General features: G+C 61.7%; 1 protein-coding gene across 5 annotated transcripts in view; it reads right to left on the reverse strand.

The window, feature by feature from the left end:
* ARHGEF10 (Rho guanine nucleotide exchange factor 10) overlaps window positions 1-15445 on the reverse strand; it is a 118120-nt gene that overhangs the window by 12183 nt on the left and 90492 nt on the right. For all 5 annotated transcript variants that reach the window (XM_070047238.2, XM_070047239.2, XM_070047237.2 and 2 more), the window contains 3 exons: window positions 15066-15289; window positions 14051-14208; window positions 6956-7098 (listed from right to left, as the gene is read on the reverse strand). In XM_070047238.2, coding sequence (XP_069903339.2) covers window positions 6956-7098; window positions 14051-14208; window positions 15066-15289 — 525 coding nt within the window. The remainder of the gene's footprint in view (window positions 1-6955; window positions 7099-14050; window positions 14209-15065; window positions 15290-15445) is intronic.

Genomic DNA, 15445 nt, shown 5'->3' on the forward strand with positions numbered 1-15445 from the left:
AATGACGCCGCGGTTCCACTCCGGTGTACGTGGGCCGACGGGATCTCTGGAGGAGTGTCCCGCAGCAGCTTGGCTCATTTTGAAGTCGGCTTATTTTTCTTTTCATCGGTAAGCACGTAGAGCCGGTCATGCCGTGTGGCTGCCCCCAGCCCCTCGCCACAGGCACCGCAAACGTCCCCCGCCCCAAGGGCTGTCTCCACACCGCCTTGATAGTGGTCTCGGCAGCAGCTACGCGTTGATTTTCAATGAAGTTCAGTTTCTCTGTTTTTCCCATCGGTTGCCTGGGCTGTGGGTGGCCTATCCCGGGAACCACGGCCTGGCCCAACGCCACGAGCTATCCCACGTTTCCTTCTAGCCTGCTATGGTCTGGCTCTCCCACGTGGGCTTGGCCTGCTGGGTTGAGCTGTGTGTGTGCTGTGCCGTCGGGTGAAATCTCTCAGGCGCGTGGCTTGCAGCTGCGCCAGCACTGTGTGGGGAAGTTTCTGCACCAAGCTGTGTTGGCTCCTCGCTGAAAATCAGTGGACCACGGGTGGACGCGCGGCTCCGCCGGGCTCTGTCCTCCATCTGCTGGTCTGCCCCGCGCCAGCGCCGCACCATCTCCATCGCGTGGCTGTGCAGGAAGAGCCGAGCGTGCGTTCAGCGCTGCCCCTCAGGGTGCTTGGGCATTCCGGGCCCTTGCATTTATTTGCATGTGAATTTCAGGCTCTGATTACGTTTTGTTTTAAGAAAGCACTGGTGTTCTGACAGGGACGGTGCTCAACCTGGATCCATCTGCGGCCTCTCCCTCCTACCAACACTGAGCCTTCAAGCCACAGACAGAGCACGCGCTGCCATCTGCTCGGGCCGGGGTTCTCCAACCTCTCCCAGGAGGCCCTGCGCCCTCAGAGCACAGGGCTCGAGCCGTTCCTGTCCCACTCCTCTCGGAGCGTGCTGTCCCGGATGCTCCGTAACACGGCTGCCTCACTGCTAGCGTAGAGAAATCAAACAGGTTTCACAAATCAATCTGCTTCCTGCGACCTTGCTGATCTGATTAGATCTCACAGGTCTGTGCAGGATGGGGGCAGACACACGAGAGCACGTCACACACACATGCACACACACATGACCACATGTCACACACATGCACACACGACAGCACGTCACACACACGACTCCCCCCCCAGGACTCCCCACACACGACTCCCCACATACGAGAGCACGTCAATCACACACACATGATCGCATGTCACACACACATGCACACACACGACTCCCCATACATGAGAGCACGTCACACATGACTTTCAACACATAGGACTCCCCACACAAGACTCCCCACATACGAGAGCATGCCACATATGCACAGACTGCCCACACATGACAGCACATCTCACACACACATGACTCTTCACACACAAGAGCACAAAACACAGACTCCCCACACACGAGAGCATGTCAACCACACACACATGACCGCATGTCACACACACACATGCACACATGACTCCCCATACATGAGAGCACGTCACACACAGGACAGCACATCACACACACGACTCCCCACACACGAGAGCATGCCACACACGCACAGACTCCCCACACATGACAGCACATCTAACACACACATGCACACACACACGACTCCCTACACACGAGCATGCCACACATACACACAACTCCCCACACAGGAGAGCACGTCAATAACACACACACATGACAGCATGTCACACACACACATGCACACACATGACTCCCTACACACGAGCATGCCACACATACAACTCCCCACGCAGGAGAGCATGTCACACACACATGCACACACACAACTCCCCACATATGAGAGCATGTCACACACATGACCACATGTCACACACACATGCACATACACCTCCCCACATATGAGAGCATGTCACACCCACATGACTGCATGTCACACATACACACATGACTCCCCACGAGAGCATGTCAATCACACACATGACCACATGTCACACACACATGCACACACACGACTCCCCATACACGAGAGCACGTCACACACACACAACAGCACATCACACACAACCCCCCACACACGAGAGCATGCCACACATGCACAGACTGCCCACACATGACAGCACATCTCACACACACATGCACACACACACGACTCCCTACACATGAGCATGCCACACATACACACAACTCCCCACACAGGAGAGCACGTCACACACACACATGCACACACACGACTCCCCACACAGGAGAGCACGTCAATCACACACACGACAGCATGTCACACACACATGCACACACATGACTCCCTACACACGAGCATGCCACACATACACACAACTCCCCCCACAGGAGAGCATGTCACACACACAGGATTTCCCGGGTTCCTTGCACCTGGGCGCCCCACTCTGTGTTCTGCACCCAGCCCTGGGGCTACAGCCCCCCTGCACTGAGTGAGAGGTAACGGCCGTGTCCTTTCCCTGCCCTCCGGGGGAAGCCAGCCATCCTTAAGCACCTGCGCGATGAAGCCCTGGGCTGGGCACCTGCCATCGTGAGCTGGCTGGGGGTTTTGTCAGACGGCTTTGCGGCTCCTTCCGCCCTGCCTCACGCTGTCCATGTGGAGTCCTGGGCTGACCCTGGGCTGCCCGGGGTCCGCAGGTTGAGTCACCCTCACACTCAGGGTGAATGTCAATTGGCCACGGTGGACGCTCGCTCAAGATGCTGTTGAAGTTATCTTCCAGGTATATCTCCCACCTCCACGCAAACTGGATTGCGAGATAACCCTGGGTGCAGGGAGGTTCCGAAATTCATGCACGCAGCCTCCAGACATTCATGAAAACCGCGCACCGTGGGAAAAGTCTGGCCGGCATTTTGACGCATGGGTAAAGCTGCTGCCTGCCATGCTGGTGGCCCAGATGGGCAGCGGTTCGAGTCCTGGCTGCTCCACTTGCCACCCAGCTCCTGGTAATGTGCTTGGGCCCCCACACCCACGGGGGAGACCCTGAGGAAGTTCCTGGCCTCTGCCTGGCCCAGCTGCAGCCACTGTGGCCACTTAGGGGGTGAACCAGTGAACAGATCTCTCCCTAACTCTGCCTTCCGAGTAAATCAATACATCTTTATTCATACACATAGAGAATAAAGTGTCACCTATCTCATTTTTTGCACCAACACAAGCTTATCTTTTAGTGCTATTTTCCCAGGAACTCCTGGAAACACCTTGTGCCCTGCTGAGGGTCCCGCATGCACGCAGGAGCGGCCCTGGCCTGCAGATCCCCGTGCTCGCCGCGTCTGCCTGGCCTTTAGTCAGTCACCCTTGCCGCAGAGTGCGAGAGGCAGTCTTCCCTCCTCCTCAGCCTGAGGCGGCGGGGCAGCCCTGAGGCTCTCTGGTGGCTGCTGGGAAGACCCTCGCCACCGCCGCCAAGACTCCGTGTCTTCCAGATCCAGCCCGGTGCTGTGTGTCCTTGGCTGGCTCCCCTCACCTGCTGCTAACGCTCACGCTCACGGTGCTTCTGGCCTTTGGGGCCGAGTGCAGAGCCCCGAGGAATCACGGCCGGGGCGGGGTGGCGGGCACGGCGCTCCAACCCTGCCTTCTCAGGGCCCCACTCGCCCCCTGCAGGGTCCCTGACGCCCCACCCCTGCTTCCTGGTGAGCCCGAGGCAGGCTGCCGCTCAGCTCTGCAATGACTACAGGGCGCCCACCACCCCAGCCTCCGACCCCACCACGGAATCCAGGAGCCTGTGGTAGTCGCCTGTGGGACTCCACGCTCCACTTCCCAGCTGCTCCCGCAGTCTCTGGGCAGCTGGCGGCCAGAGCAGACACGAGCCTGCTGCCGCACCTGTAAAAGCCCGACTCCTGCCCGCACCGGCAGCCCTGACCCCTGCGTAGACCCCAGGCAGCTCAACCCACGCCCACTGCCCACAGGGCCCCTGCACAGCCCCTGCCCTCCCAGCAGGTGGGCCCCGCCCACCAGCAACCTCAGTGTAAATTTCCCTCTTTAAGGCGGCAGCAGCTCTCTCTCTAAATGCAGTTATTTCAGCACTAAAATACGCACAGAAAGAGACATATTTGGATCCAAAAATATTATTTCTCAGTCTTTGAGATCTACAGCATATAAATTCCTTAGAACATTTGGAAACGGTATTTTGGTTACGACAGTCACAATTTTGGGACGTCCTGCTATTAGTGAAGGCTGCGGAAGCCATCGTTCCAGCCTCTCTGGGCAGAATTCACACAGAAGCGACGCATTATTTTTGGAGAAGCGTCCTAAAGGACTGCCGCACTATGATTATTCCTGATCTGCCGGAAAAGCAAAGCACACAGCACCTCACCAGATGCTATTCCCGGCCCTTGGGCGTCTCCCGGAACGAGGCTTCGTCCTGACCGCGAAGACGGCGACCACGCAGCGCTCTCTGCCAGGCACGCCGAGCTGTCGCCTTGCCCACGCCCAGCCTGGGGATGGGAGCCACCCAGCTACGCTCACTCGCTTGCTCGCTCGGGCAAGGGCAGGACTCAGGGCCCGCCGGCTCTGACAGTGGTGACCTCACTGGGGCAGTGCAGGGCTGGAGCTTCCGACTGGCTGTGCAGCCCCAGAGACGGCGCCAGCACCCACAGTCGGGGTCCCCAGGATGGAATGCGGGCGTCCCCCTCTAGGGGCGTGTGCGTGCGTGCACGCACGTGTGCATGTGTGTGTGTGTGACAAAGCTGGTCAAATGCAGGCAATTTAGCAAAACGCCACCACAGGGGCCAGCGGTTAGGCCGCCTGTGCCACTGGCACCCCCCATGCGGGTACTGGATAGAGTCCCGGCTGCTCCACTTCCCATCCAGCCCCTTGCCAATGCACCTGGGAGGGCACAGGAAGACGGCCCCAGTGCTGGGAGAGCGGATGGAGCTGCAGGCTCTTGCTGTGGCCTGGCCCAGCCCTGGAAGAGCTCCCAGGGGTGGCGCCCCTGAGTCTGCAGAACCCGGAAGCAGGAACCGTGTGTGTAGCTAGGCCTGATCTCCCGCCCTGGCCTGGGACAGCACCTGTGCAGCGCCTCCCAACACGGCCACTATGACCGCAGTGTGGCCAAGCCGTGCTCTGCCGTGGAGGGGCCCTGTGCTGGGGAGACACGGTGCTGTGACATGTATCTTGTGTGTGTCATGTGTCCTGTGTGCATACCACAGTGTGGGAGTGAATTGTTATGCTCTGTGTGGCAAGTGTCTGTCATGGTGAGTGAAGGCATGATTGCACGCATGCTTTGTATCACATACATGTCACCTATGTGGCACAGTATCTGTCACATGCATGTCACATATATGTTACACATGGTAGCATTTGTCATATTGCATCACATGCATACTACATGTGTCATAGTGTTTGTGTCGCATGTATGCTACATATGTATTTTAGTGTTTACATCAAGCATGTCACTTGTATGTTATGTTGAATTATAGCATTTATGTGTGTTTCACATGTTACATGCTACAGTGCTTGTGTCATATGCATGTTATAGGTGTATTATAGTGTTTACATCACATGTGCCGTGTGTTACACGTGTGTACAGCATGTATGTCACATGCATGTCAGTGTGTTACATGTGTGTTGTGATGGTTGTCCCATGTTACGTTGTGTTGTGGTGTGTGTCATGTGACATGTGCATACCATGTATGTTATGGCATTTATGTCACATGGGCTAGTTGTCATGGTCCATGGGAGTGCCACTGTATGTGTGTGCAGGCGGGGGACAGCGTGTGAGCGTGTCCCAGCGTGAGTGAGGTCAGGTCACTGCTCTGTGCACGTCTGCCTCCAGGCCTCGGCCTCTTCCTGGAAGGCTCTGGACAGAGTGCACAGGAGGCGTTTCCCGGCTCTGTCAGTCACACGCACCTCGGCGCACACTCACGCACAGCACTGGACGGGGCAGCAGTGACCCTGTACCACCCTAACCCACCGTCTTCTCTGTGCCACGACCACTGCTGGGTCCGTGGCGGCCGTGCAGAGACCTCTCCACTGTAAAGGAACAAAAGCGCTTGACCACCTGCTCCGGTCAGCTGATGCTTCCGTCCGTGTTCACCTGGGCTTTGGGCAGGGAGGGGCGGGCCTGCCTGCTCTGGACAGAGCACCCTGACCACAAGGAGCACCTCTAGATGGAGCACCTCTAGATGGAGCACCTCTAGATGGAGCACCCTGACCACACGGAGCACCCTGACCACATGGAGCACCTCTAGATGGAGCACCTCTAGATGGAGCACCCTGACCACACGGAGCACCCTGACCACATGGAGCACCTCTAGATGGAGCACCTCTAGATGGAGCACCCTGACCACATGGAGCACCCTGACCACATGGAGCACCTCTAGATGGAGCACCCTGACCACATGGAGCACCCTGACCACACAGAGCACCTCTAGATGGAGCACCCTGACCACACGGAGCACCCTGACCACACGGAGCACCTCTAGATGGAGCACCCTGACCACATGGAGCACCTCTAGATGGAGCACCCTGACCACATGGAGCACCCTGACCACATGGAGCACCCCGACCACACGGAGCACCCTGAACACACAGAGCACCTCTAGATGGAGCACCCTGACCACATGGAGCACCTCTAGATGGAGCACCCTGACCACATGGAGCACCTCTAGATGGAGCACCTCTAGATGGAGCACCCTGACCACATGGAGCACCTCTAGATGGAGCACCCTGACCACATGGAGCACCTCTAGATGGAGCACCCTGACCACATGGAGCACCCTGAACACACAGAGCACCTTCGGACGAGCACCCTGAACATCTCCAGTGGCTGTGCTCGCGCTAGGACGCCCCAGGACCTGGCCTCAGGGGATTCCCAGCTAAGCTTGTCTTCCCGACCATAACCCAGAGGGCGTCTGCTTCAGCTCACGGCCAGGCCGGCGCCGCCCGAGAGCTCTGTGTCAGAGGCTGCTCTGGTTTCCCGCGCTGGGAGCCGCGGGGACACGCGTGGGCGCGCACTAGAGGACCCACCTCCACGGTGTGCGTCTCCAGGCCGATGACGAAGACCTGGCCTCCGGAAGCCGCCCACAGCGTGTCCTCCATCACCAGCAGGCTTCGCACCGGGAGGACGCCCAGTTTGATCACGTGCTGAGGCTCGCAGTTCCAGGATCCATCTGGAAAGAAAACATGTCCTCGAATTCCCTTCAAGTTCAGGTCACACAGGGGCACAGGGACAGGGAGACGGGATCGCAGCTCACCCAAAACAGGCGACCACAGTCCACCTGCACCGTGGGTGCCGGGCTTGGTCCCGGGCGTGTGCAGAGGCCCAGGAGGCTACAAAGAGGCCATCGGCAGGTCTTCCACTGGGTACTGGACAAAGGACCCATTCGCCCTAAACCCAGCTTCCTGATGTGTAAAATGGGCACGGTGCTGCTGCTGGCCTCCAAGGCTGCGTTGAGAACTAGCAGGGAGGGTGCCTGTGCAAGCTCAGATCACAGGGCCTGGCGCACAGGCGTGCGGCACGACCATGACGGACGGCAACAGCACATGGCACAGCGTGGCCTGCCATGCCTGGAATGCACCCAGCGAGGCCAGCATCCATGCTCCCGTGCCCCCAGGACCTGCCTCCGTGTGAAAACGTCCTTTGGCGAAAACACTCAGAGGACGGACCACACTCATCCTCCCTGCAGAGGGAAACCAGAGCTGAGCGGAGGGGACTCCCTGTGTGGAAGCCGAGGGGCGAGGGCGCACAGGGGACGTCTATCAGGCCTCACAGAACATGCAGGCTGGCAGCTCGGACCCCAGTGGAATTATGCAGGACTGAACACAAAGGGGGCCGGCACTGCGGTACAACAGATAAACCACCACCTGCAATGCCACAGAACACGTGGGCGCTGGTTCGAGTCCCGGCTGCTTCCTGCTATGGCCTGAGGAAGCAGGTGCTCGGGCCCCTGCCCCCAGCTGGGAGACCCAGGTGAAGCTCCTGGCTCTGCCCTGGCCATTGAGGTCACTTGGGGAGTGACCTCTGTTAGCTGATGCTCTCTGTAACTTTTTTTTAAAATTATTTGAGATGTAAAGTTAGAGAAGGGGAGAGATAGAGAGAGAGATTTTTAATCTATTGGTTCACTCCCCAAAAGGCCAGAGTGGCCAGAGCTGAGCTGATGCAAAGCCAGGAGCCAGGAGCTTCTTCCAGGTCTCCCACGTGGGTGCAGGGGCCCAAGCACTTGCCCCGGCTTCCACTGCTTTCCCAGGCCACAGCAGGGAGCTGGATTGGAAGAGGAGCAGTTGGGACATGAACTGGTGCCCATATGGGATGCTGGTGCCACAGGCAGAGGTTTAGCCCACTATGCCACAGCACTGACCCTCTGACTTTCGAATAAACAAATCTTAAAAAAAAAAAAAAACAGCATTTACAAAAAGGATTTAACACAAGTTTCAGAAATGCCTGCAGTAATCGCCCCGCAGTAAATGCGGCTGGCCGAGGCCAGGGGCAGGACGCCTCTAAGCCCGAGCGCCTCTGGCCTCCTGGGGAATCAGCCTGCCCTGCTCACAGGGCACAGGGGCCGGCTCTGACCTCTCGGCTCTGGGTTTAGAAAGAGGAACCTGCGCACACACAAGTTCCTCTCCACCCTCGGGGCTGAGGGCAAGGCTGCAAGCTGTGGCTTGTGAGGCACACTTCCAGTCACGGCTCAGCCTTAGGGACAACGCGGCCACCTGCCATCAGGCTGAAAGGCCTCACCAGCCTTAGGGACAACGCGGCCACCTGCCATCAGGCTGAAAGGCCTGACGGGACAGCCCCTTATAGCCCTGACGGACATCGGACTTCCTTTATGAAGACTGCAGTGTCCACACTGGGTCCACACCATGTGGTCACACACTTCCATGCTCAGGCAAATGCATGCATGCACACTCACACACACGTGCGAGCACACTAGCACAACCACAATTCACCCACAAATGCATGCACACACATGCACACACATGACATGCATGCTTCCATGTACACTCCCACAGCAAACACATACCCTCATCCACAGGTGTGTGTACGCACAGGTCTAAGAGCCTCCCACCTGCCTCCAGCAGCCCTAGAGGCAACGCAGCCTCCACGTCGCATGGGGACACCTGGCTGCAGAGTAGAAGCAGGGTGTTCTCTGAGAGCCTCGTGCTCCATGGGTGCAGGGTCCCCGACCTGGGGGAGACCCCACCCCTGACTGCAGGGTCCCCGACCTGGGGGAGACCCCACCTCCTGACTGCAGGGTCCCCGACCTGGGGGAGACCCCACCTCCTGACTGCAGGGTCCCCGACCTGGGGAGACCCCACCCCTGACTGCAGGGTCCCTGACCTGGGGAGACCCCACCCCTGACTCCAGGGTCCCTGACCTGGGGGAGACCCCCACCCCCTGACTGCAGGGTCCCCGACCTGGGGAGACCCCCACCCCCTGACTGCAGGGTCCCCGACCTGGGGGAGACCCCCACACCTGCCTGACTGCAGGGTCCCCGACCTGGGGGAGACCCCACCCCCTGCCTGACTGTAGGGTCCCCGACCTGGGGGAGACCCCACCCCTGACTGCAGGGTCCCTGACCTGGGGAGACCCCACCCCTGACTCCAGGGTCCCTGACCTGGGGGAGACCCCCACCCCCTGACTGCAGGGTCCCCGACCTGGGGGAGACCCCCACCCCCTGACTGCAGGGTCCCCGACCTGGGGGAGACCCCCACACCTGCCTGACTGCAGGGTCCCCGACCTGGGGGAGACCCCACCCCCTGCCTGACTGTAGGGTCCCCGACCTGGGGGAGACCCCACCCCTGACTGCAGGGTCCCCGACCTGGGGAGAACCCACCCCTGACTGCAGGGTCCCCGACCTGGGGAGACCCCACCCCTGACTCCAGGGTCCCTGACCTGGGGGAGACCCCCACCCCCTGACTGCAGGGTCCCCGACCTGGGGGAGACCCCCACCCCCTGACTGCAGGGTCCCCGACCTAGGGGAGACCCCACCCCTGACTGCAGGGTCCCTGACCTGGGGGAGACCCCACCCCTGACTGCAGGGTCCCTGACCTGGGGGAGACCCCACCCCTGACTCCAGGGTCCCCGACCTGGGGGAGACCCCCACCCCCTGACTGCAGGGTCCCCGACCTGGGGGAGACCCCACCCCCTGACTGCAGGGTCCCCGACCTGGGGGAGACCCCACCCCCTGACTGCAGGGTCCCTGACCTGGGGGAGACCCCCACACCTGCCTGACTGCAGGGTCCCTGACCTGGGGAGACCCCTCCCCTGCCTGACTGCAGGGTCTCTGACCTGGGGAGACCCCACCCCCTGTGTGACTGCAGGGTCCTCGACATGGGGGAGACCCCACCCCTGACTGCAGGGTCCCTGACCTGGGGAGACCCCACCCCCTGACTGCAGGGTCCCTGACCTGGGGGAGACCCCACCCCTACCTGACTGCAGGGTCCCTGACCTGGGGAAACCCCACCCCTGACTGCAGGGTCCCTGACCTGGGGAGACCCCACCCCTGACTGCAGGGTCCCCGACCTGGGGAGACCCCACCCCCTGACTGCAGGGTCCCTGACCTGGGGAGACCCCACCCCTGACTGCAGGGTCCCTGACCTGGGGAGACCCCACCCCTGACTGCAGGGTCCCTGACCTGGGGGAGACCCCACCCCCACCCAATTGCAGGGTCCCTGACCTGGGGAGACCCCACCCCTGACTGCAGGGTCCCTGACCTTGGGAGACCCCACCCCTGACTGCAGGGTCCCTGACCTGGGGAGACCCCACCCCTGACTGCAGGGTCCCTGATCTGGGGGAGACCCCACCCCTGACTGCAGGGTCCCTGACCTGGGGAGACCCCCACACCTGCCTGACTGCAGGGTCCCCAAACTCGGGGAGACCCCCACCCCCTGACTGCAGGGTCCCTGTCCTGGGGGAGACCCCACACCTGCCTGACTGCAGGGTCCCCGACCTGGGGGAGGCCCCACCCCTGACTGCAGGGTCCCTGATCTGGGGGAGACCCCACCCCTGACTGCAGGGTCCCTGACCTGGGGAGACCCCCACACCTGCCTGACTGCAGGGTCCCTGATCTGGGGGAGACCCCACCCCTGACTTCAGGGTCCCTGACCTGGGGAGACCCCACCCCTGACTGCAGGGTCCCTGACCTGGGGAGACCCCACCCCTGACTGCAGGGTCCCTGACCTGGGGAGACCCCCACCCCCTGCCTGACTGCAGGGTCCCTGACCTGGGGAGACCCCACCCCTGACTGCAGGGTCCCTGACCTGGGGGAGACCCCCACACCTGCCTGACTGTAGGGTCCCTGACCTGGGGAAACCCCACCCCTGACTGCAGGGTCCCTGACCTGGGGAGACCCCACCCGACTGCAGGGTCCCTGACCTGGGGAGACCCCACCCCTGACTGCAGGGTCCCTGACCTGGGGAGACCCCACTCCCCGACTGCAGGGTCCCCGACCTGGGGGAGACCCCACCCCCACCCTGATTGCAGGGTCCCTGACCTGGGGGAGACCCGCACTGCCTGCTGGGACGGCCAACGCCATGCGGCTGACGGCAGCTCCTCTGGAACAGGAGCCGAGTGAGCTCGGCTAACCCAGTTCGGACACGGCCTCGGGTCAGCGCTGACGTCCAGCGGCAGCTCTGTTTTCCGATGCCTGAGCTGTGCCTCCTACAGACACCGAGAGCGCTGTCCAGGAGCGCGGCTGCTGGCGCCTCTCGGGCCGTGGCTCCCGGGTGTCTCTGTGACCCTGTGACGGAAGGGGCCGCCCTGTGCTACCTGACACCTCCCAGAGCCTGATGGCCCAGCTCCGCCTAGGTGACCTGGCTGCGAGCTGGCACCGCAGATGTGAGAAGCGGCTCCGCGGGGACACGGTGAGGGTGGGGTGGCTTCGCAGGAGCTGCACGCGGCTGCTGTAGTTCCAGCCCCCACGCGTGTGCACCTTACCCCTGGATAAATTCACTGTTACGTGTAAGGCTGGAGACAGGGACCCAAGCAGAAAGGGAGAACTCCCTGGCCGAGCAGCACCCAGAACCCAGCAACCAGAACTCTGGCAACATTTCACACACAGGGAAACCGTGTCCGACGAGGAACTACGAGAACGTGGCATCGCCGTTACTGGTGCGTCTGGGCGTCCGAGGGGACCAGCGAGGGGCTGGCAGCAGGTGTCAAGATGGAATATGGGAATGGGGGGGTCACACTGAAGAAAGCAAGGTCACCGGCAGAATGGAAATCAAGGGGCTAACGGGGAGACAGAGGCACGGGCGGGGCCAGTGAGGCCAGCTGGGGGGGACAGGGACCAGAGCAGGGGCCAGTGAGGCCAGCTGGGGCGGGCAGGGACCAGAGCAGGAGCCAGTGAGGCCAGCTTGGAGGGACAGGGACCAGAGCAGGAGCCAGTGAGGCCAGCTGGTGGGGGGACAGGGACCAGAGCAGGGGCCAGTGAGGTCAGCTGGGGGGGGGGGGCAGGGACCAGAGCAGGGTGGGAGCCAGTGAGGCCAGCTGGGGGGGAGACAGGGACCAGAGCAGGAGCCAGTGAGGCCAGCTGGGGGGGGGACAGGGACCAGAGCAGGAGCCAGTGAGGCCAGCTGGGGGGGGGACAGGGACCAGAGCAGGAGCCAGTGAGGCCAGCTGGGTGGGGGACAGGGACCAGAGCAGGAGCCAGTGAGGTCAGCTGGGGGGGGGGGCAGGGACCAGAGCAGGGCGGGAGCCCGTAGGCCAGCTGGGGGGGGACAGGGACCAGAGCAGGGGCCAGTGAGGCCAGCTGGGGGGGACAGGGACCAGAGCAGGAGCCAGTGAGGTCAGCTGGGGGTGGGGCAGGGACCAGAGCAGGGCGGGAGCCAGTGAGGCCAGCTGGGGGGGGGCAGGGACAGGTGAGGTTTACTGGCGGGAGAGAAAGGAGGGAAAGAGAGGGGGAGAAGGGGTTGGGGGGGAAAGGGAGAGAGAGAGAGAAAGGGAGGTGGGAGCCAGCTGAGGTTTACTGGAGAGAGGGAGGCACGGATGGGAGCCAGGTCAGCCTGGGCCCCCAGGGGGGATGGGAAGGGAAGTGCCCGGAGCCAGCAATGGCAAGGCTCAAGGTGCCAGCTGGGACGGCCGAGATGGCCGAGGGGCCAGGGCCGCCTGCTGCAGGTTGGGGAGAGAGAGAAAGAGACCGCATGCTTTGCAGGAGAGCGGGAATGAGGCTGCAGGGGACCGGGGATCCAGGCAGGGGGCAGGGGGCAGGGGGCAGGGGGCAGGGGGCAGGGGGCCAGGAACAGTGGAGCTTGTGGGTGGGTGATCTAGACATGGGGCCGTGGGGCGGGGGTGGGACCCAGACCGAGTCCCGTCCCCAGAGCAGCATTCACGGGCAAGACCCTCAGACCCCGTCTTGGGAACGCTGTCCCTGAGACTCCTGTCGGGTACCAGGGGGACTGGACTCGGGGCCACAGCATTGATGAGCTGAGCCTGGACAGGTCTGCAGTGAGACGGCGTCCTGGGGCAGGCTCCAGGCTCGTCTCCGGCGTGGCAGCACCGTCCCCGGGAGACTGGGCCAGCAGGGCTGAGGCAGCAAGGTGACCCCTCAAAAGGCAGGCTTCCAGAGAGGAAGCCGAAAACCCCTTTCGGGGAGTGCTCAAGAGAGCGGAACCCCAGCAGCGCCGCCTGCACCAGAGTCATGGATCGGGGTGCAGGAGGCTGGACAGAGCCCAGGAACGGGCAGCACACTGGCCAAGGGGCTCACAGCACAGCGAGGTGGCCCACGCCTCCACGGCGGTCTCTCCTGTCTTCCCAGGAGCCTTGCAGAGCTGGGGCCGTGCACGATGAGGAAGACTAGAGAGGGTTTGGGGGCTACACCAGGGCCACCAGGGATGCCCAGGCCAGAAGGGACCAGAGCACAGCCCCACGTGGGGACAGAGGAGTCCTGCCCCATGTGGGGACGGCTGGCCATGCAGTGACCCGGCGCAGCTTGTCCTGGAGGCCTCCAGGCTCCAAGGAGAACAGTAACAGGGCAGGAGTGTCTGAGGGCAGCAGGAGGCGCTTTGTGGGGTGCGGGGTGTCCCCAAAGGCCTCCCTTTTGGGAAGGAGAAGGTCACAAGGCCCACAGGGGACACGAGGTCGACACCGCCCCAGGGTCAGCCAGGAGCCAGAGGCGCCCTCACCTGCAGCCTTGGCGTAGCTGGCGACAGTCCCGTTGACGAGCCCGGCGTACAGACCCCGAGACGAGCAGGCCAAGCTCATGACCGTGGACTTCTCGGGTGTGAAAAAGTGCTGCAGCCTCACCTTCTTGGAGCCTTGACTGCTTTTGTAGACGGAGATGCTGTCAAGGAGAGACACACGCGGTGAGCGGGCCATTCCCAGGAAGGCGGCAGGTGCGCCTACCAGGAGGACCGCGGCGGGCCCCCCTCCCCCGCGCCTGGCCGCACCTCCACAGTCCCTGTGACCGCTTTGATTTCTTTCTTTTTTTTTTTTTTTTTTTTTTTTTTGGACAGGTAGAGTTATAAACAGTGAGAGAGAGAGAGAAAGGTCTTCCTTCTGTTGGTTCACCCCCAAAATGGCCGCAACGGCCGGCGCTGCGCCCATCTGAAGCCAGGAGCCAGGTGCCTCTTCCTGGTCTCCCATGCGGGTACAGGGCCCAAGCACCTGGGCCTTCCTCCACTGTCCTCCCGGGCCACAGCAGAGAGCTGGACTTGAAGAGGAGCAACCGAGACTAGAACCCGGTGCCCATAAGGGATGCCGGCGCTGCAGGCGGAGGATTAACCAAGTGAGCCATGGTGCCAGCCCCCAGTTTCTTTCATTTTGAAAGGGAATTCTTGGCTATAAAAACGTTAGCTCTTCCCATCTGTGTGGGACCCGTCGTGGGGACGATCGTCCCAACTTTCCTGTCAACAGGTGATTCTAACACAGATATGGCTGTTTTCTCCCTCAGTAAGGAAGGACTGGGCTATTTTAAAAAGCAGGAGTATAAATAAGACATTTCGGAAGCAGATAGTGTGGTGGGGCTGAAACCGCCCCCCCAAAGGACTACCTTTTCCTGGTGATTTCCCAGTGCACCCTGCCCCCCGAGTCCCACGGTTCCCACACACGGGGCCAGCGAGCCTCCTGCTGCTGGCTGCCTGGCCACCGTCCACGGACCCAGCGGACGCGGGTTGCTCAGGCGCAGTGACCAGATCCTACCTTCCCTCCTCCGTCCCCAAACAGACGGTGGGGACGTCCGCGGCTCTCGGGGCTGCAGGCTCAGGGTCAGGGGCCGTGCTGGGCTGCGTGTGGTTGCTCCGGACGGGGACGTACACCATGCACAGGATCCGGGACTCCACGTTGAAGCACTCGATGACTTTGGGGGCCGTGTTTTGGAAGGAGACGATGGCAATCTGACCCATCTGCTGGGTACAGCTTCCGATCTGGACAGAGGAGTCGAGGGGGACAAGTGATGAGGCCACACACGGACGCTTCCACACCATGCAAGGATAACGGCCACGGCACGCCACACCCCACCACATGAGGGCAAAATGGCCATGGCACACCACACCCCACCACACAAAGGCAATGGCCACAGC

The sequence above is a fragment of the Oryctolagus cuniculus genome, chromosome 8 (genome assembly GCF_051225735.1).
Source record: "Oryctolagus cuniculus isolate XC-2025 breed Fujian yellow rabbit chromosome 8, ASM5122573v1, whole genome shotgun sequence".
Classification (NCBI taxonomy): Eukaryota; Metazoa; Chordata; class Mammalia; order Lagomorpha; family Leporidae; genus Oryctolagus; species Oryctolagus cuniculus.